The sequence below is a fragment of the Nelusetta ayraudi genome, unplaced genomic scaffold (genome assembly GCF_046127955.1).
Source record: "Nelusetta ayraudi isolate G7.1 ecotype Tasmania unplaced genomic scaffold, CSIRO-AGI_Nayr_v1 ptg000059l, whole genome shotgun sequence".
In the NCBI taxonomy this organism is placed as follows: Eukaryota; Metazoa; Chordata; class Actinopteri; order Tetraodontiformes; family Monacanthidae; genus Nelusetta; species Nelusetta ayraudi.
This window is the reverse complement of record NW_027466109.1, coordinates 3,363,753-3,390,805: the sequence shown is the minus strand read 5'-3', so window position 1 is coordinate 3,390,805 and position 27,053 is coordinate 3,363,753. Positions and strand designations below refer to the sequence as shown.

Genomic DNA, 27,053 nt, shown 5'->3' with positions numbered 1-27,053 from the left:
TCCCTTTTCCTGCCTCTCCCCTTCTCTTTCTCCCGCCTTCTCTCCTCACCACCCTCCCTTTTCCCCCACCTACCTCTGCTTCTTCACCTTGCTGACGCGTTTTAAGGCCCCATATTATGCCATTTTTCAGATTTTCTCCATCCTGGATCTAAATGGATAAAAAAAAAAAAAAATCTCTATAATGTATGTAGAACAGCATATTTTAGCCCTCTGTTTAATGCATCCTGCAAAAATATTGGATTTTAGCCTCTTGCTAAAAGTGATACTTTGTTGTAGGTAGGGATGTTAACAATTAATCGATTATCAATTAATTGTCAATTACGAATTTAATCGATTAAATTAAATTAGTCACAATAAATAAAACACATTTTTCATTATGAAATTTAGGTTCTCAGGAAAAATGGCCGCCTATCAATTAATTGTTAATCAATCAATAAGGTCAGTCAACTAACGTTTAATGAATTCATCGATAATTTGCATCCCTAGTTGCCAAGAAACTTGGCTTTCCTGAAGGAGGAATGAGCACCCAGCTTGGGCTGTTGCCATTTCCCTTTGTGACATCACATAGGGATGTTCTCTTGAAGTGAGTTTTGGCACACATTCTTCTAGAAGAGGCACGATTAGGATGTTTTTTCTACATTATTGTCTTAAGTCAAATGTATTTTTTTAATTTTGGTGCCTACTGCAATTTGTTGTGGCAGCATTTGGTGTTGCACTAACAAAGGGTTGAAAATATTCCCATTTTTTCCCAACAATACCAGTTAACGTCCTGGCCATTATGGTCGCAGAATGACAGAATATGCACCGTCAAATTGATCACTAGCAAGACTTGCGTGTCAGATGTTCGACGGCACATTTATTTTGTACAACTACAGCTACATACAAATGGTGCACCTGAATAGTTTCCTGCAGGTTAGACATGTATTGCAACCAAAATAAGAGCCAGACGACTGAGAGAATTCAGTGTGCGGCTGAAAAGCTCGGAATAGTTCCTCAGTGTAAAGGAACCAGACGTCGTCCTTGTAGCTTTAAAGAGAGCAGTTAGTCACTCCTGCGAGCTTGCCTGAAAAACCACAGAAGAAGAAAAGCGGTAACCGAGCCCAGCTATTGCTCGCTCCCGCTGAAGGGATCAGGGGCGTCAATTTAATCAGAACCGGGCAGCAATTTTCTTTTTTATATCGAGGCGGAAGTGCCTCAACTCACGTCCCGCCTCTGATCTGCAGCATTTCCGCGGCTGAGGCCGCTACCAACAAGATGGTGGGGAACGATTGCGCACTTTTTCCTCCGTTATGGCCTCCGTCGTCGCCCCCCACATCCCCCCCAACCCCCACTACCCCACGGGCCTTGCACAAGACAAATTGAATATCTCGCGCGAGCATGAAAGCGGACGTGAACACGGCTTCCTGTTTGGGCTCATTATTATCTGTGCGGCGGATGGGACGGCGGGATTACCCCTGCCGTCCTTCATCGCTCCCTCCTGTAACAACACACTGTATTCCTGCCTAATGTCCTTTTCCTTTATGAGCTTCATTATTCACCTCCTCCTTTTCACACTCCTCCTCCGGTTCAGCCTCTCCTTCTGCCTCCCCCACCCGCCTCCTTCTCTTCTCCCACCCCTTGTTATTCTCCATCCATGCCCTTGTTGTCATTCGGCCACCCCCCACTCTCCTCCATCTCCTCCTTCTCTGCCTCCCCCCTTCGGCTCTGCCCTCCCTCCTCTCCATCTCCCAGCTTCCCTCTGCCCTTTTACTTCCTCCTACCCCACCCTTCCTCTTCTCTTCTCTTCTCTTCTCTTCTCCTCCATCCATCTCTCCGTCTCTCTCTCTCTCTCTTCTGCCGAGGACAAGGAGGTGAAAGCCAAGCGGATTACAGTGGCAGTTTAATCTGGCTGACCCACCAAGGGATTGCTCTCTACTTTGCTGCGAGGCTGCGGGGCTGCGAGGGCAGTGGGGCGGGTAGGGTAGGGGAGGGGTGGAGAGGAGAGGTGGGGGAGGGTCCAGGTTGTACTAGGGGGTGGGTTTTGCGAGATGGAGGGGGAGGGGGGGGGGGCTGGAAAGGAGAGAAGAGAGGGAGATGGAGGAGAAGAAGGAGGAGGAGGTGGAGGTGTAATTTGTAAATTTTCCTTGTTTCAGGTTGAGTCAAAAATGCTCTCCAGGATAGAGATCTGTGTGTGTGTGTGTGTGTGTGTGTGTGTGTGTGTGTGTGTGTGTGTGTGTGTGTGTGTGTGTGTGTGTGTGTGTGTGTGTGTGTGTGTGTGTGTGTGTGCCATAGGTGGGGGAGGGGCCCCGGTTGGTTGTTTGAGAGATGGAATATTAATGCTACTTTGCCTCTAATTTCTCTCCATCTGTCACCAACTTGTCCTCTGCGTGCGCCTCTGTCTTCGTCTATGAATAGACACTCGTCAGATATTAACAGACAATTAGTCGGCTCGCTTTTTTTTTTCAAAGGCAAACATACAAGAACGCCCTTGGCTCTTCGTTTTTTTTTTTTTTTGTTCCCTCCACTCCTTTTTTCCCCCCTCTTCTTTTATTCTGGAAAAAAAACATCAAAATCTCATTTTTAACTCTCCGCCCCGTCAAAGTCACGGCGAGGCCTTTCATCCGCAGCAGTTTAACGCCCAGACGGAGACCCCGGCACATTTATCAGTTCAGCGAGCGCCGGCGCGACGTGTCTGTCTCCGCCGGCTGCGGGTCACTCACAGTTGTTGTTTTTTTTGGGGGGTTTATTTTGTTCAATTTAATGCTATTTTTAATCTCACTGGATTTTGAACATGAAGAGCCTGGATAATAACGTGGTGATTAATCAAAGAGCGGTGCGGGGCCCGGCCTTCAGTTTGGTCCCTGTTCTTTAATTTAGCCAGGAGGAAATCTGTGAATTCTGCTTCCTGCCGCGCGATTCGCTCGCTAGAATGATGTGGACGTATCGCACCGGCAAATTAAATATATTTTCCACAATTAGCATAAAGTCTCTTGGAGTCATTTGAGACCCTTTTCATTACAATTATCTGGAAATAGAAACGCAGATTTATTTAGTGGGCAAACATCTCCTCAGCGGCCACTGAATCCATCCTGAAAACCACATAAATACAATTACCATGAAGTACCATTTAATACTACTTACTCTCTCCTACTGTCAGCAGGCAGTTTGTGCTAAATGATCATTAGAGGTGACCTCCACCCCCCCTCCACCCCCCACTCCTATAGGCCTTTTTTTGCTTCAATGGAGGCTAATTATGTTCATTGACTGGGAGCAAAACATTATGTTCCAGCTAAGAGGTTCGGCCTTGAACAAACACGATGTTAATATTTTTGTCCGAGCCCAGTGTGAACTCGTTGTTAACCGGCGCATCAAGTGGCAGCGGAGTTTCTCATTTTTAATTTTTTTTTTTTAGGATGGCTTGTTCTGTCTGTCGCTCAGTGTGCCTCCGCTTTGACAGCATTTCGTGTCCTGCGTATCAACCTCCCTTTCATCACCCCCATCCTCAATCCCCCTGCTATGCCCTTTCAGAGTAAGGGTCCAGCCGGCCAATGGGATTAGCCTCCAACTGCTGCTCGTTCACATTCGGGCTCCAAAATGGTGGGTTTTGGGAGGGAGGGAAGGTGGGAGGGGCGCCTCGCCGACCTGGCCTCGGAGAAAACGATGGGAAGGAGCGGGAGGATGGAGGAGGGCGGGGGAGTGTGGGGGAGGAGACGGAGCTGGCGACGCTCCCTCCCTTGTCTTTTTTTTTCCTTTTTTTTTCCACCTCCCAATTAAGGCGCCGCGGCGTCCTGTCAGTAAGTCCGGCGTGTGGAGAGACGCAGCAACAGGCCGCCGGGAGCTGAGTCGGTACGCTGGCAGCCGGAGGAGTCGTGTGTGTGTCTGTGTGTACACAGACACACACACGCGCGCACATATTCGGGAAAATAATGTTTGGTTATTCTCACAATTTTATCTGCATTGCCGAGTTCCCGGCCAACTCCACTGGAAGCTGTGCGGCCTCTTCAGCGTCAGCGACGCGGCACGTCCGCGTTGAAGAGCTCCGCCACCAGCTGCTTTCCTAGCGCGTCCTCCTGTTCTGCGCCCGCCGTTCTTTTCCGTCTCACATCGCACGTTTCGTGCTGATGTGTTTGTTGCCCGTCCCGTCAACGTTGTCTACTGGAATGTGATATCATTGGCATGTTTGAACCGGGATTGAGGATGTGAAATGGGAACACACTGTTTAAATCGTCCGGAAGAATCCCCCTCCCCCTCTCCCCACCTCCCCTCTTCCCGACCCTGCAAGTGTCCTGGCCGGGGCCACGTTGGCAGCAGCCAATCAGCAACAGATGCCCCCTGGTGACAAGTGATCTAGACTCTGTCTCTGTCTCAGAGAGAGAGAGAGAGAGAGAGAGAGAGAGAGAGAGAGAGAGAGAGAGAGAGAGAGAGAGAGAGAGAGAGAGAGAGAGAGAGAGAGAGAGAGAGAGAGAGAGAGAGAGAGAGAGAGAGAGAGAGAGAGAGAGAGAGAGAGAGAGAGAGAGAGAGAGAGAGAGAGAGAGAGAGAGAGACCCTCTGAGCTGCTGCTGTCATTGTCACGCCACCCTGCTGCCGCCGCTGCTGCTGCTTCTGGAGACTTTATTTTAGGCCACACCAGGTGCAAGTGTTTTGGGCCGGTTACATGATCTTGGGATAAAAGTGTGTGTGTGTGTGTGTGTGTGTGTGTGTGTGTGTGTGTGTGTGTGTGTGTGTGTGTGTGTGTGTGTGCGCGCGCGTGCCATGGCTATGATTTTGAGGCCGGGTCAGCTCTGTGTGTGTGTGTGTGTGTGTGTTAGGGGTCCAGGAAAGGTCAGAAAGTGGGTGGGGGTGCCAGGAATAGGGGTGTGAGATGCCGGGGTGTCTACGCAGTCATGTGACATGCGTTTACACATACACACACACACACACACACACACACACAGAATGCATGCACACGCAGCAGAACAAAAGCTGGTCAAAGTGGGGCAGTTTTCTTTTCCGCCCTCCCTCCACAACAATCACCTCCTCCTCCTCCTCCTCCTCCTCCCTTGCAGTGTTTTTATCTCTCCTCCCTCCTCCTCCTTCATCACCCCTTCTTCCCTCCCCCCTCTCATTTCCCTCCCTCCCCACCCCTCCCCTCTCCTTTTCTCTCTCCTCACGTAAATACGATGCTGCTGCTGCTGCTGCTTTCTGGATCTGGGATGCCTGAGGGACAGAGCGCAGACAGGAGCCCCGTCGCCATGACAACAGCTTCTCCGAGCCTGCCTGACACCCAGACGCGATTGGCTGAGGGCTGTTGGGGGAGGGGAGAGAGGGAAGCTGTGCTAAGTTAAGCAAGGAGTAGAGCGAGCAAAGGCTGCGTCTGTGTGTGTGTGTTTGTGTGCGTGCGCACATGTGTGGTGAGAGGAGGCAACAAAAGGAGACATTAGAAGCAAATGACCATTTTTTTTGTGTAGCCCCATGATGCTCTGCAGCCAGTTTGTGTTAATTTGCCGCTCTGATATTAGAGAAGAGGGGGAAAGAATTGAGAGGCGGGGTGACGCGGAGGGCAAAGAGAGGAGCTGGAGGTCCGCGTGCGCGTGGAAGCGTGTGTGTAAATGATTCTCTCCGGCCAGTTTATCCAGGCTGCTCACGGCGCTTCACGTGCACACGTTTGCATACCTGCTGCGTAAACTGGATGTTTGAAAAATAAGGGACGGATGCCGTGAAGGCGCATTTTCACTCAGAGCCCCAGAGTGTCGGTGGAGGCCAGAGCCAATCAGAGGAGGCGAAAAGGAAGGAGGAGGAAGTTTGTCGTAGAAAATACGACAGATGGCTGCAGCCGAAGAGATGATTGGAGATGCTTCTTGAGCGGCAGTTTAACTGGACAGGAGCATAAAGATGGCAGAGATCTTTTCCTCCTTGGTAGTCGACGTTGTTTCACTTTACTGCCGATTGGCTTTGCCAAGCGCCACTTTGTGCCGTAGGGAACAACAGGGCATGGATGTACGAGGCTCCTCCCCTCTCATCCTAGTGGCCAACTTGTCGTTACGAAATTTAATCAAAATGCACACTTTCTTCTTGGGCTGCACGATTAATCAGAATCACAATTTTGTTTTTAGAATTGAGATCACGATTTTCTCACAACTTTTTTTTTCAAGACAAATATCTATTTAAATTATTGTCAGTAATATATGTGTGTAAACTCTGGTCATTAAAAGGAACAGTCGCAACATCTGAATTCTTTGAAGACATGTATAGAAAAGGGAGTCTAGTACAAAAAAAACATCATACAAATGTATATAAAGCAATAATCCAGTGTTTCATGGCTGTGGATGCTTCCGTCACCAAACTAACCTGTTTGCTTCACAAACACACACACACACACACACACACACACACACACACACACACACACAAATTGCTTTTTCTGTTAAAGTCTGACGGAAGACTCAGTTGTGACTGAGGAGCCCCGGCCGCACACGTGGCCAAATCTTTCCCAGCATGCATTGCTGTACCTGCAGAAAAGGCTGTGAAACGGGCTGCACCATGTTTATGTGTAGCTTGGCAGCGTGCCCACACTCAGAGGGGAAACGGTGAATGAGAACTCTGTGTGTGTGTGTGTGTGTGTGTGTGTGTGTGTGTGTGTGTGTGTGTGTGTGTGTGTGTGCGCGCGCGCGCACACGTCTGCTTCCTTGTGCACTTCCTGCCGTTCTGTGATCACCGGCATATTCAAACTAATCATCGAAGAGGGGAAGGCATGCGTCTTCATGAATTACATCTGTGTGTGTGTGTGTGTGTGTGTGTGTGTGTGTGTGTGTGTGTGTGTGTGTGTGTGTGTGTGTGTGTGTGTGTGTGTGTGTGTGTGTTAGGCAGTGTTCGTGTGCAAGCACAATTTTTTTTTAGCACACATTGTTTGAATCGTGTCTAAAGGCGTCTCACACAGGAGGAACGAGAGTCTCAAGCTGTGCCTGCAAACGGCTCGGTTTTTCCACGCACAAAGTTTTTTTTTTTTTTTTTTTTTTTTTTTTTTTTACAGTCTTTCTTGGCTCTACAAACACACACACACACACACACACACATGCAGCACTGTGATTTTTCAGTCACAGAATGGCAGACAGGATCAAATGCATTGGCCAATTAAAGCAGAGTTCATTCTGAAAAGTTGAACGTGGCCAAACTGACTCTTGCGAGACGGACGTTGTGTTTTCTGGATCGGAGGATTGTCTCCACGAGAGGAACCGTTCTGGGGGAGCTTCTGACTTGAGGAACTCCCTGTATGGAACTTCCCCAACTTCTCCACACACCTCCAAACCATGCAGGCCCAGACAAAGTCGGACAAATGTCGTTGTAGTCAACAACAAAAGGAATCTTTTCCCCCCAGAACCGAGCAGTTTCCATCCAACTTCTTCACATCAGGTGATTTTGCTGTTTTGAAGATTTCTATCATCAGAACGTCAATTGGAAACGTGTGTTCCTGTGGCCTGAGGCCACGTGGAAAAACAAAAGAAAAACACAGTAAAAAAAAAAAAAAAAAAGAGAGGCAGAATTCCAATAAATGAAAACAGGGGGGAAAAATGGAATTCAGGACCCAAAAAAAAAGGGGGTTGGGGGATTGATGTAGGCCGACACACTCGCACGAGCACACCAACACACAAGAGAGAAAGAAGAGAAGAGTGTTGAAGGAAAAGAGTCGAGGAGGTTGTTTCTAAATCAGAACCAGACGCTGAGACGGCGGAAGTGCGTGCGTGCGTGCGTGCGTGCGTGCGTGCGTGCGTGCGTGCGTGCGTGCGTGCGTGCGTGTGTTTGTGTGTGTGTGTGTGTGTGTGTGTGTGTGTGTGTGGTTGAACAGTGAGGGGGGGCTGCAGTTCGTTAAATTGATATGTAGATCACACACACACACACACACACACACACACACACACCTCACACCTGAGTGAGTGTCTTCCACCTCTGCTTTTGATCCAGACCTCACCTGAACACCTCCAAAGAATACCTTCATATTGCTGAATAAACTTATTCAACCTGCCATTGTCATTATCATTATTATTATTGTAAGTTTCTGTTATTACTTAGCACGCGTCTAAAACCATCTCCAGCTAAATTTAAAGAGTCATTGCATCAAATCCAATTCTTCGATCCAACAGTCGAGGATCAGAGCAGTTTGCAGACCTGCTCTTGTTTCCTCTGCACTTTCCCCTTTTTATTATGTTACCTCTGTGTCTCTTTAAACTCGCCCTCCTCTCCTCTCCCCTTGCCGTCTTGCCTTTTGCAACAACATCTCAGCCTGCGCGCGTGCGCACGTCCCCGTGCGTGTCCGCTCCTGTGCGTGCACGTCTCTCTGTGCGTGCCGCTGCTGCGATACACTGGCGGGGGGATATTTCTGTCAGCCCGCATTTATTTATTAATGGCCGACGCTGGTGAGCGTTTGCCGGCCTTCACACACGCTCGTGTGTGCGGACAGTGAGCCCCTCCCCCCCCTCCTCTCCGCCACCTCACTCCTCGCCCTCTTCTTTATCTCACTCCTCACTCCCCTCCACAGTCAATATTTGTCAACCTTTTTCCAAACCGGGAAGCCGCGTCTCTTTGCCCCCCGTCGGTAGCCGCGACCAGCCGCCTCCTCCTTCCTGGCTTCCTGCTGAAAATGGAAGTCTGAACTGTCCCTGAATTATCCAGTCACACACCCCCACCCACCACCACCACTACCAATGCCGCCATTTCTGACTTACAGGCTCGGTCAGGCGAGCTAGTCGCCTCGCTGCCTGGCAACAGAAACACTTCCCGGAAGGAATGCAAATGCAGCGGGATGAAGTCGGGTCGGTTGCAAGTTTCAGCAGAACTACGGGAGCCCAGCGGGGGCCTCCGAGAGATCTTCATCGGCTAGCATGTCCCAGTTGATGAAGGCTGAGAGGAAGTAGTGAAGGTGCGGCAGGTGAGGAAGGTTTGTCCTTATAGGCTCCCGTAGGGAGTGGTGAGCGCATTCTCAAAAATGTCAAAAGACACTGGCTCCGTTTCCATCACAGTTTTTCGAAAAATAAAACCAATATTTCTAACATTTCGACAAAGTCCAATTGCGATTTACAGGTGTTTCCATTGAATGGTGTGAAGCGCAGAAGCCGTAATTCTCGTAAAATCTCGTAGCGCAAAATGTTACGAGAATGGCGTTTGCTTTTGTTTGTTTACGTTTGTTTGCTGTCAAACTTTAAAAAAAAATTCAGTTTCCTCCGTCCAAACATAACGCGCCATTTCCACTTGAAGTGAACTCGTCACGTTTCCATGACACTTTTGTGATATACCTCTATATCGATTCAGCTGAAAAAACACCTCATGAGAGCGTCAAAACCTTTTAGCGACATTCGAGAGGTTTTTCAAAGTTTAGGTGTTTCCATTACCAGTTTTTTATTGCGATATTTAGGTTTTGCGCAGTTCTAGGGGTAATGAAAACACAGCTCCTGTTTCCATATGTTCTTGTGTAGTATGGTTCTCTTACCAGAGTTGTGCAGTAGCAGGAGTTTTGATAGACTTTTAGCCTTCTTTTACCAGAAAGATGAGGAAAATGTGACAATGTGACAATGTTCCTCGTTCCAAAGAAATGTTCCATGGACTCTATAACTTTTCCCCCCAAATCCTGATCGAAGGATCCCAAATGCATGTGGGTGATAATTTAAAGTCTCCAGTAGAATCAGTTTTTCTAAGTGTGACGGCCAGTGGTGTGGAGGGTCTGCGACTCTTTCCCTCAGTTTCTAAGCAGCCGGCAGAAACATTCCCCTCACTCTCCGTTGTTTCTTCTCCGAGGTGAATATCAGCTCAGGTGCTCCCCGAACAGCCGAGCACAAAGTGATTGCAAATAATTTAATTGCTCAGAGATGGCTTTCTGTATTCCCACCGGTCCAGATTAAAGAAGTAGATGTTGGCTTGTTTATTTGTTTGTTTTTTCAGGAGAGCTTTTTTGCATCGTTCGAGCGAGGCGAAGCGTCACGCTAATTTACTAACTAAATTCTTTTGTTTGGTTTTGTTTGGTTTTTCGCAGTCTGATGAATCTTATGACCATTGGAGGGAGATGTTAGCAGGCCTCATAGTAGACATTTCAACTGCTTTGCCAAGAGTTAAGTGGCAGCAGTTTTGTGAGTGAAATCGCGCTTTAACCCCTTCACTACTGACACTGTAAGTCATGACGTGGCCTGCCCGTTGGTTGAAACACTGAGCCCTTAAAGTTGAAGTGTTGGTGTCCACTTGAGTCCAGCTTTTACTTCCTCTATGCTGCTCTTTCCCGGTCGCCACTGCAGCCTCCGCGAAGCCACATTCCCCTCAACGGCTCCTTCTCTGGTTCCCCTCCACCTCCCCCTCCTCCATCCATCTGTCTGCCTTTCTGCCGCAGCCTTCCCTCTCTCCTCAAACTGGCCCCAGGGCCCTCGGAGCCTCGCCGAGTCCCACAAACCGTCCATTGTCTTGGGAATGCGGTTTAGCCCGTCGCCCCTCGCCAGCTCCTCCACCGGCCGCCTCCTTCTCCTCCCGTCTGGCAGGAGAGGTGGGATTAGCTGGTGTCGGGCTCCCCGGTGTCGAAGGCCACTGGGTTTTTTTTTTTTTTCTACAGGAAGCAACATGACTCACTGTAGGACCTGGAGCAGAACAGCTGATCGGGCTGAACCTGGCATTAGAGTCGCTGGTGGAAATCTGAACAGTGTTTGGAGAGGACAGATGATGTTTGCCGTGTGTGTGTGTGTGTGTGTGTGTGTGTGTGTGTGTGTGTGTGTGTGTGTGTGTGTGTGTGTGTGTGTGTTGGTCTGCAATTACAAGCACGTCGGTCCAGAGACGACAGGCTGGACAGCTTTGTACCCTCAGCCGTTTATTTGTGCCTGAAGTAATTGAAAAAAATGTTGTTGCTGTGTCTAGAGTTATACATAATGAAAAAGAATATGCTTTGGCAAGTACGTTGTATGTGTGGAGTGAAAAAAAAGTTGTTAATTTCAGCTGGTTGACTTTCTCCTATGCTGCATTACAAAAGCGCACCAGGATTTCCATCACTGTCAAAGTCAAATCTTGTGTTGTTTTCAGATCAAATCAAATTGTCATTGCGTCCAGTGGCTCAGTTGTGTAATTGTAATTGTTTGTGTTCGTCTCACAGCCGATCCCCAGTGTCTTGTGCTCAGGGGGAAGCGCTCCTGTGGGAATCCTTCTTCTTGCCTCTTCTGACACACGCACAACGACGCACACTCTAAAATACACACACACACACACACACACTGAAATATACATGTTTTAAGTCTAGTGTTAGCTGTTCTAGTCTTGCCCGATTGTCAAAATTGCCGGTCAGCATCTATTAGAACAATGGAACTGGTGATGGAAAAGTTTTAGAATTTTGAGAGATCCTGGAAAAGCAACACAACAAATTTTGCTGTTTGCAATTTAAATACATTTTATTTATTTAGATCGCCAACATCACCGAGGCATCGACCGCTGTTGTTTGTTAGTCATAATCTCATTTGCTGCTAGTCGATCAGCGGCTAACAAGGTGAATATCGGAGACATTGTTGCATGCTAACTAGAAACATATTAAACCCACGCGGAAGTCGTCTTTGATTTGCTCTCACTGCGTCCCCTCAGCTCCTGTGTTAATCCAGCTCATTCTTTCACTACAACCGCATTACGCAGGATAATAAATGCTAATTTCTCTTAGTTTGGAGCTGAAGACGTCTGACTTTTCGGCTCCGCCGTGTTGCTTCGGGCGTGACAGAACGTGCGCGGCCTGACTGTGGCTCTCCAGCTGCTCTGTCATCTTCTTTTTATTTTTTTCAACATTAACAGTATATGCTAGTAACCATGCACCCCCGCTTTCATTTGGCTCGCTCACCGTACTCCAGAAATAATAATCCTGGTGTGCAAGCATCGCATGCGCGCAGGAGAGAAGTTATCAGGGAAATATGAAAGAATGCCAAAGAATAAGGCAGCGGTAGAAACTGCTAACAAGGTTGCCAGAGAGTCTTTCATTTTTAATAGTCCCATAGGAAGTCTGGCTGATAAAGTGTTATGTTATATTATTAAATCTTGGCAAAGTTGGAGCTCCGACTGATTCTAGCAGTACCAAGTGTTAGAACAAGTTTGTGGGTTCGATAAGCTGCAGTAAAGTGAAGCTGGTATTTACTGTCTCTGGGTGCTTCTTTCATTCTAAATCTTAGAGGCTAAAACAAGTCTAGTGCTTAAATACTTTTAAACATCATAACTTAAGGACTCATGACGTTAGTGTCCATTTTACGGCGACTTACGTGATTGCGATCAATTATTGGAGATGTTGTAGGAACAAAATAAGTATTTGGCAACTTAGAAACATTGCTATTCACTTTATGGTTGGTTTTATTTTCTTCCTCTGCATTTCTATTTGCATTATTTCTTTTATCATTATCATTATTATCATTATTATACATACGGATATTGTATGATTTTACAATGCTGTGTGTTGCATGATAGTCTGATTGTATTTATGACGTAATGATGTAGCACCAGCAGAGACTGTTAGGTCAGGTCAGCAAACAGCAGGCGACCGTGTGACCTTCACACAGATCAGATCTTCCCAGATGTTCACCAACCTCTGTGTTCCGGGCAGGAATCATCCCCTTTAAAAAAAAGAAAAAAGAAAACCCCGACGGCTGTAAAATCTTTAGCTGTGCTGTCACCTGTGACGGGGGAGATGATGTGCTCGGCTGTCTGACCCGCGGAGCTCCGGGTCGGCCCAGGCCCCGTCTGGACTCGGCCACGCTTGCGTGACACCAGCCACTTATTTCAGATGACAGGAGGGAGACAGAGCATGATAAAATCATTCCCCCTCCCCACCCCTCCACTCTTCCCGAGGAGCCTCCTCCTCCTCCTCCTCCTCCTCCTCCTCCTCCACCTCTTCCCAAATATCGGACGCAGTCTCTGTGCGGTGGGTATTTCCATGATTCCCTAATTAGCAGCATTAATAATTGTTAATTGGCCATACAGCTCTGAGTGTGCACGGACGCCTGCTTCTCTCACAGCGTGTGTGTGTGTCTGTGTACGTGTGTGTGTACGTGTGTGTGTGGGTGGGTGGGTGGGTGGGTGCGTGGCTAGACGAGCGTCATCGTGACACCCCGTCCTCTGGTGGCTTTCCACCCAACACCAACTGCCTAATGAGGGAGTGAAAGGCCACAGGGGGAGGGGGAGGGGGGGCGTGCGTGTGTGTGTGTGTGTGTAATTAAAGAGCAGTGGCAGCAGGGGGGAGCAGTGTTAGGAGGGGTCACTAGAGCGGGGCCTTCACCGTCCTTTGGCCACTATCTGTGTGTGTGTGTGTGTGTGTGTGTGTGTGTGTGTGTGTGTGTGTGTGTGCGCACGTGCATGTGCACTCCTGGAGTCCACCCACCACCCACTGTATTACCCAACCGTCAATACCCTGTGTGTGTTTTATAGACTTGCTTAATGCGCGTTGGTGTCGCCCTCATTAACCGCCAATCACACTCAGATGGAAACAACAACATTATTTTTCGTTACCACTATTGAATTATAGATTGTTGGTGGGGGGGTGAGGGGGTTCCTTCCAAAGTATTGATTAACCTTTTATGAGCGGCAGTGTGTCAACCTTCCAGGACAGTGTCGGAACTGCTCACACCTGAAAGTCAATTAGCGGCTGCCCTTGATTGGACGCTGTGTCACCAGGACGGTTACAGAGTGGACGATTTCATCCAGAATTTGAAAAAGAAAAAAAAATTCTGAATGTGCCCGAAGGTGCACGAGGGCGCGCGCGCGTCTACGCTTCCCCGTGTGATGTTGGACTTTTGTACGGGCTGACTGGGGACCAAAGACGGGAGCTTGAGGGCAGCAAGCAGCAGAAGCAGCAACTGCTTCCCTCTGGGCCTCCGGCTCTGGCTGTGCCTGCCAGCCTGCAGGCTGCTCCAGGCTCTGGAGGCCCCCCCCCACCAGCACCACCACCACCACCACCTCCACCCCGACACTGGAATAAGAAGCTGGGGAACCAGGGAGGAGGGATGGGCGTGTGTGTGTGTGTGTGTTTTCTGCTGGGGGATCCCAAGCAGATTTGTTTACCCGTAATTAATTCACCTGATTGACATAACAGCTGCCAGAGCAATGGGAAGGCTGCGGCATATGTGTGCCTTTGCTCTTGTGTGTGTGTGTGTGTGTGTGTGTGTGTGTGTGTGTGTGTGTGTGTGTGTGTGTGTGTGTGTGTGTGAGCATATTTAGCCGCATACCGATTGAGCGTGTGTGTGTGTGTGTGTGTGTGTGTGTGTGTGTGTGTGTGTGTGTGTGTGTGTGTGTGTGTGTGTGTGTGTGTGTGCCCATGCAGGAAGCAGCTCCTCCCATGGAGGGCTTTTCCACGTTGCAGCGTTGGGAGTCGGGTTCCCGGCAGTCCTCTCTGTCTTCCATCGATTAGACACGTCCGTTGGCTGGCAGTCCCGCTCGCTCGCGCGCGCGCACACATACACACACGCAAACGTGCGTGCAGGCCGGTGCCTCTTTCGCTAATCTTTAAAGAGTTGACTTCACTGACAGAGTTATTGGAGCTCCCGGAGAAGAGGTGGGGACTGCAGAAAGATAAGAGGAGTGGGCGACGACAGCACGCCGCACGACCAAGCCGTGCAATTAATCTGCGGGGGATCCGTGCACCCGCGTGCACGTCACATCGCGCCTGAATTCAGCTCAACATTTATAGAAGCGCGGAGGGCAACTTTATTTATTTATTTATTTTGAATTGTTATGGGTTGTGATCAAAACAAGTTATTTTTCTGGCACCAAGGACAGTTTCTTTCTTCTCGGGCGGCTCAGATTTGACCTTTTTCAGCTAAATTGCCGACTGTGGAGGGTTTTGTTGGGTTTTTTCCCCTCGTGAACAGCAGCACAGTCAGTGTTAAAGATCCAGTGTTATCAGTCTGCACAAAGATGAAGCACCCTGGAGCTGATTTATTGCAAAAGCATCAAATACGGAGAGTGAAATGACACTCGAGCTGCAGCTATCGAATATTTTGGTAATCGATTTTTTTTTATAATTATGATTATATTTCTATTTTTCTATTGATTTTCCATCGAGTACTCAGATAAAACATGTTTGCTTATTTAAAGCCTGCTCCACAGCAGAACCGTCAGTGTGCAAGTTCACACCAGACGTGGCGCGGGCTTGTTTCAGAAGCGTCCCGGCAGAAGCATGAAACCGTGCCGTCATGGTACCGTTGCCAAAAGACCGCTTCCGTCTTCTCCTGATTTGCATTGGGCGCGTGGCCTGTGACGGAAGCACGTTGTGTCGCGCTAAAAAAAAAAACACCTGAGCTTTAAATTTGATTACACGACGCTTCGAGGTAGATGAAATTCCTCCATTATTTTTTGTAATGGAGTTCCTCGAATTACTCGAGGAATCGTTGCAGCCCTCAATGACACATTGGCAAACCGCCGGAACTCACCGCGTCCTGTTCTAAATGGTAATTGCAGGGTTTTGGTGGAAAGATGTAAACAGAGAGCTAAATATTTCATCCTCTTGATAACTGTATATTTTAGTTAGATGAATGAAGCGTAGAAGGGGAACAACATTGACATTATTTAACTTTCGTTTAAGTTTCTTTGTGTGTGTGTGTGTGTGTGTGTGTGTGTGTGTGTGTGTGTGTGTGTGTGTGTGTGTGTTTCTTGAACAGTTTACCGTCAGCCGAGGCAGGTCAGGCTCTCTGCTCTTAAGTAACGCAATCTCTCTCTCTCACACACACACACACCAGTAGTATTTACACCGTCAGCAGCAGCACTACTAGCAGGTCAGCCTCGGTGTTGTTGTGACCAGCAGGTAGCGGTGTGTTGGCTGCTTGTCTGGAGCCAGATAACAGCAGATCTATTACCTGCCCTCCCCTCCGCCAGCAGCCCCCGGTCTGATCTCCGCGCAAATACTGACGCTCCCTCCCTCGCTCGCTCCCTCGCACGCCGTCTGTGCGCCGTCCAGCCGGGCAGCCTGCCTTGCGTCGCGCTGAGCTAAAGAGGATCACAACCAGGGGCAAAAGGGGAGCCCGCCTACCCCACAACCCCACAACCCCTCAACCCCACCCCTCTGCTAGAGGAAATGATCAAACACGCCACTGACGGTACAAGCCTCGCTCCTCTTTGCACGTTTAGCTCCGAGTGGAAGGAAAGTGTTCGGCTCTTCCAGAGACTCCGGAGCTGATTAGCCCAACAGGAAAATGATCTTTTATGATAAAACTGCAACTATTCACCGTTTGTTTGTTTTTCTTTCTTTTTTTTTGTTATGGAAAAGCTGCAGCTGTTCTGACAATGTTGAACAGCAACATGTGTTGCTTGCCAGACGTGCAACAGCACTAGCGCTCGATTCTTATTCTGTCTGTTAGTCTGTTATTACAGAGATTTTGTAGGCGACTATAGCTCAATGGGGTAGAGCAGGTTGTCCAATGACCAAAGGGTTGGCGGTTCGTATCCCGCTCCATCCCAGTGAGTGGATGTTGGGTGGTGGTCGGAGGGGCCGTTTGGTGCAGATTGGCTGCCATTCCGTCAGTCTGTCCCAGGCCAGCTGTGGCTACACTAGCCTGAATGTGGTGTGAATGAATCATGGGATCAATGTAAAGCCCTTTGGGTGTCTTTAAAAGCGCTATATAAATCCAATCCGTTTTTCATTATCATTATGATTATTTTTTTATTTGATATATTCATAAGAAGGAACAGTTTCATTGGTAAACAGAAAGAAACATGATGATTTGGGGATTTCATTAGCTTCACAACAACAGTAGCGTGTCGTTCAGAGTGTTGGTTGACTGATGCTTGAGGGAAGCCTTTCCTCAGTGCCGGCCTCGGTGCTAAGCTAACTGTAGCGCTGTGGTGAAGAAGTGAGCGTGAGGTTTGACAGAGGCCAAAGTGTTGCTTTATCCGAAAGGTCAATCCTGCCCACGACTTGAAACAGGCTGATCCCTGAGGCATTCTCAGAATGTAAAAAAAAAAAAAAAAAAAACGTCCAGCAAGAGCAATTTATTTCTCAATATATGTATCAGATATATTCACTGGTTGGAATAGAACAGAATTCAGCAGTTCGGCAACAAAGTAACATAAACTGCCCACAAAAATACCAAATGAACCATAAAAGACCAATGAAATAATAATCCATGCACACAATAATGACTGTTTTTTTTTTTTTATAGATATATTTTGTGTGATTTGGAATTAGCCTTTAATGACATGAATGAGGAGGACTGGCTGGTTGCATGAATTATGGGGCGTCACTGGTGAATGAAGGTAGCCTGAATGGACGGGTGTTGAAAGAAACAGAGACAATGTGATGAAATGCAGCGCTGATGGTTGGGTGGTGGTGTGGCGAGAGTGAAAGGAGCGTGTGTGTGTGTGTGTGTGTGTGTGTGTGTGAATGAGAGAGAGAGAGAGAGGGAGTGAGATGAGTTACCACTGCTCAGGTTGTGTATCGTGACGGTTTTGTGAGAGACGGCGGCTCCTGATCGCTCGGACTCCATCTCCGTTTTCTCCTCCTCTCTTTCTTCCTCCCTCACTCTCTCCTTCCCTCCCTCCCTCTCTTACTCTCTCCCTCACTCTCTCGGCTCCCTGGCCACGCTGATGATTGACGGCCTGAGGGTTTTAATGGGCACTGGAGAGCAGGAGCTCAGGTCGGGGTTGTCATGGCAACTAGGAGAAGGGGCCTTTTGCTGCTGCTGCTGCTGCTGCTTCACCTGAGTACACACACACACACACACACACACACACACACACACACACGTGCGTACACACGCTAGCCACGCACGCCAGCATCACTTCCATTTACTCTTCCTCCGTCTCCCTGAGATGCCCTGCCGTTCATCCAGCTCCGCCTGGCCCCCTCTCTCTCTCTCTTTCTCTCTCTCTCTCTCTCTGTCCCTTTCGTTCTCTCTCTTCCCTCACACAACAAAGCTACTTCATATTTCCACCCGAATATCTTTTTTTTTTAACCGCTGATTGGCTGTAACCCAGAATCCGTAGACGATCACACTGCAATAAATCAAACGATGTGGATCATTTCAGAACCTGCAGGCGGATGCGTCAGCCAATCACAGTTTCCCGTGACGCAAAGCCAGTGGTGATTGGCTGTGCAAAAGCGGCCGTCACCTCCCACAACTGCAGCAGCGGTGGCGGCGGCAGCATCGTTCGGCGCTCTTCGTACCTGCCGTCTCTCGGCACCGGGTGTTTCTGTCAGGGGAGGAAACAAAAATGCTATCTTGCAAACTGTGCGACTCACATTGTGAAAATGGTCAAGGTGCGAACGGGATCCAGTCTCAGCTCGTCTCTCTCAACTTCTGCCTGGAAGGAGGGGGTGTGTCCACAACTTTGCAAAGCACAATGTGCACAGTTTTCCATTTTGCTCCACTCAGTCGCCGTTTTTCACGTGTTTCTCTCCTACATTTACGTCATGATGACGCCCCATCTGAATACTGTGCATCTAATTGGTTTGCATCACTTACTTATCACGGATGCAGTGTGCAAGGGCCTTTCCCCCTGCATTCAGAACGCGCGTGTGCGTGTGTGCGTGTGTGCGTGTGTGTGTGTGCGTGTGTGTGTGTGTGTGTGTGTGTGTGTGTGTGTGTGTGTGTGTGTGTGTGTGTGTGTGTGTGTGTGTGTGTGTGTGTGTGTGTGTGTGTGGCCTGGGGGCCTGTTAGTGTCTGGGCTGTTAGGGTCAGCTAAGGGATGCAGAAATTGTTGGGCCTGGAAGTCAGTGAGGCTCTTGTTACAGCAGGGGGAGGAGACGGCAGTCTGTCTGTCTGTCTGTCTGTCTGTCTGTCTGTCTGTCTGTCTGTCTGTCCGTCTGTCCATCCGTCCGTCCGTCCATCTGTCTGTCTGTCTCATTGTTCCTGTCCTCCAACCAAATGAACAAAAACATTTTTTAAATGAAGCTCTCTTTTTTATATTTGTCTGAAACTTTGGGACTGACCGTCTTCATGCTGCCTTGAGTTAATTAATTAATTTGTGTCTCTTTTGCTTTTTTGCACAACAATCGGTGCATAGTGAATAAATGTATAAAAAGATCTCGTCCACTGCTCAGGTTGAATAAAGTTTCTTCATTCAAAAGTTTCAAGAAGTTTCTTCTCATTGTCGCTTCCCATTTGTAAATATGTTTGATGTTCAGTGCTTGTCCGTTCTGCTCGTTTAGCAGTTGGATCATTGTCTTTTGAATGCAGCAGCAAATTTGAACAGTGGCTGGAAGCTTTACGTTGACGGTGTTGAGAGGTCAGACAGCCACGATTGGAATGGGGAACTTTACCAAAATAAGAGAGAAAGAAAAGAAAAACTTCATGGTCGAGGTCAGCGAGGTGGACCTGAAAAACTTTTTTCTATTGCCGCTTTTCAACTCTGCGGTGTTTTGGCGCCCCTCACGCAGCGCCGCGTCTGACAGAGAGCACTTTCTGAAGATTTGATATTTCTTCCCAAACAAACTGCTTCACTGCAAAAAAAAAAATAGTTCAGAGACGTCGACAAACGATTTCTCTGTACCATTAAATAATTGTCTTACCATCGGTTTTCTTGTCTTCTCCCTCTGTTTGCGGCTGTACCGCTTAATTTCTGTCGCTAAACTGTGATCTTCTTCTTCTTCTTCTGTCCTCCAGAGTGCGGCCGCTGCTCCCAGTCCAGTGATGGGCAACATGCCGCCCAACGATGGCATGCCAGGCGGACCCATGCCTCCGGGCTTCTTTCAAGTAAGGGAAAAGGGGTGGAAAAAAAGGATCTGTACTCCCCCATCATCCAGCTGCCCGCCCCCACCTCCACCCATCACACGCCTGTGCCGGCCCCGCCCCCTCCCGTAGCCGGCGCTAAGCCTAGCCTTCTGTCTCCTCCTCCTTTTTTAGCCTCTTTAGCTGTCCTAATCCCTGTCCAGATGTGTTCCCTTTTCTGTCTTTCTCCCTCCATCCCATATGTCCACGCTCGCCTTGTTTTATCGTCCGGCTCGCCGTCCCACAGTCTGACTGCTGCTCCTGCAGTCTGGTGGCGCGTCGGCTCGGCCCAGATATGAAACGACGAAGTGGCAAAGGAGTGAAAGTGATAGAAGGATAACGATGAATTTTTTTTATATAGATAGATAGATAGATAGATAGATAGAAATTGTATCTTTATTTGGAACGGACAGGCAAATTGCACAGTAAAGCAGAATTATAGGTAATAGAGATTAAAGTCCTGGTATCCTGCACTCCGAGGAAAACAGCAAACTTCCTCTTTAAGCATGTATCAGTTGGATGTGTTGGATACTCAGTTGTAGAAAACTTTGATACCACTTGAATCATGAGTGAGTCAAACAGTTCACAAGACAGTGAACAAACAAATAAGAACCAGAGGGTCACCCGCTGTCGCTACCGCAAAAAAACATACATAAGGACTCCACTTTTGCAGCACAAAAAAACAAACAAGCAAACAATAAAAACTATACAACAGTCACTGGATGGAATCTTTTGGGTAATTAAAATAGGAAAGGAGATGAGAAGAGAAGGAAGTGGTAAGGGGACAAAAAGAGGGGAGAGAGGGTAACAGAACGGATGAAATGACAGGAATGGAACGGTGAATTCAAGGAAACAAGGGGAGGAAGTGAGGGGATTGGAATGGGGCGGCAAGGAAAGTAAAGTAAAGCAGATTAAAGGAAAAGAAATAAATGGGAAGGACGAAGAGGAAAGGAAAGGAAAGGAAACCTTGGCCAAGGAAAGGAAGGTAGAGTCGAGGACGGTGGTGGTGAAGGAGGAGGAGAGGAGGTTTGTGTTGCTCCACTAATTCCTCCTGTCATCACTGTTCTCTGAAGGCTGATGAGGTCACTCACTCACTCACTCACTCACTCACAACCACGCACGCACACTCGCTCGGTCTCCATCACTCTCTCCTTCCTCGCTCATGCTCAGACACACGCACACACACAGGCGCACGCATTCACTCAGCCTTACTTGACACTTTGACACACATTAAAGCAGCAACTCTGAAGATATCTGCCAGCGCGACGCTCGCCTTGACTTTGTTTCCCACTAAAGGCGTCGGTGCCGCACCGGTCCACAAAGTTTGTAGTGGAGCAGCAGCAGCAGCGCTGTCCTTCACTGGTGATCACTGGCTGAGCAACATTCACGTCACATCTCAATGAAGCCAGAGGAAGCTTTAGGAGATGCTCCTGCAGGATGGTAGTCCAGGACATGGCAACTAATAGTATATTTAATTACTCACACCCAATTTAAATGGAACAAAATGGTTAAATCCACCTGAAATTCATATTTACAGTACATACATGAACTTTTTAGAAACAAGGTATTCAGAAGTTTATTCCCTTATTGTTGTAGTTTTTCTGCAGGTCATTTTTGTTCATATTGTCGTATTAAAACGCACACAAAGTGGATGTCTGTAGTCATTCATGTGTGTCTTTCTGTGCTGGTTGATGCGGTGTGTGTGTGTCTAGGTTGTGCATATGTTAATGGTGTATCAGCCGTGCACAGGCCAGGCAGAGAGCTGTCTGATGGCGCTGCATGAGTGACGTTGGTTTCCATAAATAGACGCTGCATGCAGCCGCCCGGACAGACAGACAGAAAGACAGAGCGAGAGAGACAGACAGACAGACAGACACGATGGGCAGAGGGAGGGGATGTATTTCTCCATACTGCGCAGTGCAGTATGCATTCATCCAGCCGAGGATGAACAAAAAGCCTCTGCAATGCAATAAAGACAAACAAAACTTTATAGCCGCGCTTTTCAGAGTCACAGCGACGATTTAAATCTGCTGCGACGTGTCCTCGTGTTTTCAGCCCCCCGCCCCTGTCCCAGTTTCAAGCTTCGGCCACAGCTTACTACCAGCAGGAAGCAGGAGGGTTTTTGGGGGGGCTGCAAACGGAGGGCTAAATCTGCTGATTTCTAGAGCTGGTTGGAGTTTTTCTAGACTATCAATCATGCAAAACTGCTGCGCTGGAGAAATGAAACGGTATGAAAGTTGATGTAATGTGGGGCTTTTCATGTGCAGCCTCAGGCAGAATCTCGCTCTTCAACAAACCGGTGGCGTTTTGTTCCTCTCTCAGTTTACTGCGGTTTGGGATTGATCCACATTTGTTTAAAGCATCAAGATCAAAAACTTGAACATGTTTATCATGGCAAACGCTAAACTAGATTTTTCTCCGTCTTGGTTTCAACCGCTCTCAGGTATCTCTCTCTCAGTGACATTTCTACCATTTGCCATCCATTATAACTATTATTTTCTCACAAAAGCGGTGGCCGCTCCGCTGTGTGCAAACTGTCGGCGTGAGCCCCGCTTTGCTGTGTTTTGTTGTTGTTTTAGCACAGGGTAATTAACACAGGTGACCCCGCCACTGTTATTGGCTGCGGTCCTGGGAGAGGTGGCAGGAGAGGAGGATGGAAGTCAGGAGAGGAAGACAGTGTTTGCTCCTCGCGCTCCCTTCATCTGTAACTGCAGGAATAAAAAAAAAAAAAGAGCCGCCAGACGTCCGAGCTCTCTCTGTGCTGTGACCGCAACTTTTGCGCGTCTGTGTTTCCATTGTTTCTGATGTAAAGTCTTTTCGCACTCACTTTTCGGCTCAATTATCTTTGCGGGGTTTATGTCCGATTTCTAGCATCAACACTCTTTGTTTAGTGTGACCGTACAACTTAATTAAACCAGGACTGAATATAAAAGTTTTCCAAGCCAAGTGAAAAAGATTAAGAAGCTCGGTTCTGGAGAAGAAAAGAAAGAGTAAGCGAGCAGCTAAAACTCTTAATTAACCCCTGTTGACTTTGTCTTGTTTGGAGGGATGACCAAGAGGTGTTTCCTGATTAGCCGGCGCTGTTGTGTGTCTGTGTTTCTTCTTTGGTATACATGATATCTGCGCGTTGTCTATTCCAAAGGAAGAAAGTAATCTAGCAAGTGATTTAATTTGTGTTCATTTCATTTGAGAATCCAAATTGTGTTTTTGAACGTGCTTGTTGTGCACACACGAGGGCATGTCGGGACTACGCTGTTTAGACGTCTCTCCTCCTAACGAGCGGCTAGCGGCCCTCTGGGGAGGAAGAGGAGGAGGGAGAGGAGGAAGAAAAAGAGGGGGAGGAGGAGAACTGGGCAAAAGAGAGCAGAGTGTGGAGGAGAGAAGACATGGAGACGTCAGAAAGAAGTCTCTTAAAATGATTTCAGTGGACAGCTGATGGATTTACTTCCCCTCCGCGCCCCGCGGGTATAGAAACACATGACGAGGCGGCTCAGATTCGCTGTTTACAGGCTGAGGGCAGATGTAAGCACGGCTGGAATTCATAAAACGAGACGGGGACTGAAAATCTGGAAGACACCGTAAATAAGGACGGTCCGGCTTCTCTCCAGGAAAGAGAAAAAAATCAAAACTGCAAATGAGATAAAATGTTCTTTTGAGAGATTTATAAGGCCCATCTGTCAAACGCTGCCCCAGAAATCCCTGCACGTTGACCTCATTCTCCCGACTGCACGTGCAACGTCAGGTTGATGTTACAATGCTACGCTGTCTGTGAACCAGTGTGGGTGGGGCCGCCGCTCGCTTCCAGACTCCTCCTGCCCAGTAAAGGCATGTGAAGTCAAAGGCCCAGCCGTTTGACTGCAGGTAATTTGGGTTCCCCGGGGGACAAAAGCCAGAAAGCACAGCGAGCGGATTAGTTTTGATCAGCAAACACGCTTTTCAGAGAGGAACTTTGAGAGTTCCCTTTAAAGCGGACACCCGGAGAATTAGAGGAACATCTGCTCCCGCTAAATTATTAATCAAAGGTGAGACGATCTCCGGGGTTCGTAGTGGTCAGTTGTGCTACTAACTGATTCTATTTTGAATCAGGAAGACAGAAATGAGAGAGAAATTAGACGCTCCTCATTGTCCTGTAGCAGGCGAGTAGCTTGTAGCACGCAAGCTTGTCTCTTGGGTAACAGCTATAAACTCTTCTTCTGTGGTAGTTTAGGGTTATCTCGCCACTTCCGGTTTTCCTTTTGCGCTTGGAGGTGGTTTAGGAATACTAAGAAACAGGCAAAAACTCTTTGGATAAGAGCTTGGAAGTGTGGATGTGCAAGATTTCCCGTAGCGGAATTTCACCCATTCGGCAATCAAGTGTTCTGCGACAAAGATGAATAAGACAGCGGGTGAGAAGCTTGTTGGGAAGACTGAGAAGGTTTGGGTTGAACACATCCAGCAAACTGCCATCCAACAAAGTCTTCAAGGTGTTCCACCTTTTCAGGAAATGTTTTGATTTGGTGAGTGAAACAGGAAGATGATTCAAGGCCCCAGCTGGGAGTTTGAAGGTAAAAGCCTTCGACTTCCTCCTGACTGCCGTGTTGAGAATGAATCCATCAATAGGGTCAGGAATTCCACATCAGGTGTTGACCTTTTGCATTCCCACAGCCAGTAACTGCCTGGAAGCTCATTTTTAGAACCTCCACAGTTAATTTTCAGTGTCTTGCTGAAATGACCAATTCCCCTTAAAATAACCTGGTGTTTGTGTTTACACCTACATTATTTGATCAAAATTCACTCTAACAACCTGGAAATGTTTTGTTTGTTTTGGCCCAGACTGGGTTGATAAGTCATTTCACGGTGACTTCCTTCTGTGGTCGTCCTGGTCATTCGGCAGCACCTTTCTGTCTGACTGTCTGTCTGTCTGTCAGAGCTCCATTCAAACGCTCTTTGTCCAATCAAAACTCAACAGCTCTCATACGTACACGTTCCTCCTCAAGTTTATGGAGGCCTGAACGTATGTGCGCTTAGCACGGTGCGGCGCCGGCGTTCCTCAGCCGTCCTGCGGGGATAAAAACAGCCCTGGCTGTGAGCTTCTGTGGCGGCTTCCTCGCCACATAGCATGATGAGCTAGTGGGAGAGCCACTGCCGCCACTGCCACTCTCCCTGGAATGTTAGCTGGGAATGACAATGAGTGTGCACTCTCTGCGTGTGTGTGTGCGTGTGTGTGCGTGTGTGTGTGTGTGTGTGTGTGTGTGTGTGTGTGTGTGTGTGTGTGTGTGTGTGTGTGCAGTGTTGTTCCTCCTGGCTTTGTTTGTTGTGCTCTGTGATGCGGGCTGCTTTGTGCTCCGGCTCTCTCTCTCTCTCTCTCTCTCTCTCTCTCTCTCTACCTCACTCTGTTCTGTTCATGTGCATACTTGTGTGTGTATGTGTGTGTGTGTGTGTCCAGTCGTTTGGATGGCAGTTACACACTGCCCTCTAGTGTTGGCAGCTGTTAGGGAGAGCAAGAGGAAACACAGACAACTGGTTTCTCTGCCATCTCTTCTCTCTCTTACCCGCTTCTGCTCTCGTAGCTTAGCTGGGGGAGTGGCGGGTGAGGAGGGTTGGGGGGTAGGGTGGCGGGGTATTAGCGTTTTGGGTCTCCCTTAACATGAAGTAAGAGGTGGTGGTGGTGGTGGTGGTGGGTAGCTGTGTTGATGGGGTTGTGGTGCGGTGCCAAGCTGTTATCTCCTTAGTCGGGTAGAAAATGATTTTATTAATTGCTTCATTTAACGCTCCCTGTGTACCCCTCCCCCTCCCCTTCCCTCTTCCCTCTGCACCTATGCACAAACAACCACACACACACTCACACCAACCGAGCCACTCTTTAGACCTCGCCCTGCCTGCACCTCTGTGACAGTCGGCTGTTCCCTCTCCTCCGCCGCAGCTCCCTGCAGGGACCAGTGGCAGGGAGCAGTGCAGCCATAAAGGCCATATGCCGGCACATTCACATGTAATAGCAGTGAGGCCCAGAGAGGCCCAGCCAGAGGAGCTGCACTATACTGTAGCACATTATAAGCACATTATAAGACGTGTGTGTGTGTGCGTGTGTTATTGACGCTGCAAATGACACAGATGTGTTCACTCAGCACCATGTGCATGCTGAGCTCCCATCCTACAAAAAAAAACCTGAATCCCTTAAGAAATGACCGTTAAACCGCTTCGCCATTGTTTTTTCGGTTAACAAGTAAAATGCTTTTGTTGCGCATTGGGTGCTTGGTGGTTGTCAACAGTGTGATGTGAGCGGTGGTCAGGATATTGGTTGAGGAAATTGGCTCCGTTACTTTTGTGATCAACGAAATACAAATGGCCGAAAAAAACAGAATCCGGAATTGAGCGATATTGGACAAAGAAAATCTTTTGGCACAGTTGGTAAAAAAAAAAAACTGCAACATTTGTTACTCAGACTAAGATACGAAGCCAAGCAGTTTCCAGCCTCCATGCTTGAGGTAAATTGCTCTTTTGCAAATTCTGACACATACACAAAAATACAGGGTGAATTTGAAAATAGATGGTGTGCAGGTGCGTGTATGTATGCTGTAAAGCTCACATGAAAAATTAAACCCAAGGCACGCATACTTTCTAATCATAAAATAGTGTCAAAGATTTTTTTTAGCAGAAAGTATTCTTCGAACTTTAAATAGAAAAAGAATTCTAGGAATAAAGTAACACAGATTTCATAACAGACTCTTGATTAGGAGTCTTTCCAAAAGAAAGTAGGATGTGTGTGAAGGAAAAGCCGACTGCTGCGGCGGGATCAAGACATTCAGACCTTTGTCTTGTTAGACACACACAGATACACACATGTACACACACTTGTACACACACTTGTGCACACACTCGCACTGGCACATCGACAGCAATAACCTCGGAGGTCAGATGGAGCCGGCGCTGCATTAGCCTCAGTGTTAACCTACTGAGATGGAGCCAGGCTGTACAGCTGGTGTTGACCACTGGCCACACAAGCACACACATACACTCACACACGCATAGACAAACGCACACAACCTGTCATTGTTGCTCGGCATATCCACCGTCTCTCACTCACACACACACACACACATGCAGGTGGCAGAATGGTGTGTCGATGCTTGAACTTCATCTGAAGTGGAATCAGGCTGTGAGCTCCATCTGATTCAAATTCAAATTCTTTATTTATTTATTTTTTTTAAAAGTAACAAAGTACATTGATTAACATTTCAACGGGAAAGTAAATATATCTGAGTTAGCTGAAGGCTAATTTCCATCGGTAGTCCCTTTGGCAGGTGTTAATAGACTCTTCAATGAAATACACGATAGACGTAGACAAGAAGACATCAAGAAGACAGATAGACCGATACAGTTCAAATATTAAATAATTAAATATACAGTGCAGTTATCATAGGACGAGCCACA

At 47.9% G+C, this 27,053-nt stretch overlaps 1 protein-coding gene across 2 annotated transcripts in view; it reads left to right on the top strand.

Moving 5' to 3' along the window:
* The window catches only part of ssbp4 (single stranded DNA binding protein 4), a 77,840-nt gene that overhangs the window by 38,522 nt on the left and 12,265 nt on the right, over positions 1–27,053 (top strand). For both annotated transcript variants that reach the window (XM_076039451.1, XM_076039452.1), the window contains exon 5: positions 19,539–19,628. In XM_076039451.1, the coding sequence (XP_075895566.1) occupies positions 19,539–19,628 (90 nt within the window). The remainder of the gene's footprint in view (positions 1–19,538; positions 19,629–27,053) is intronic.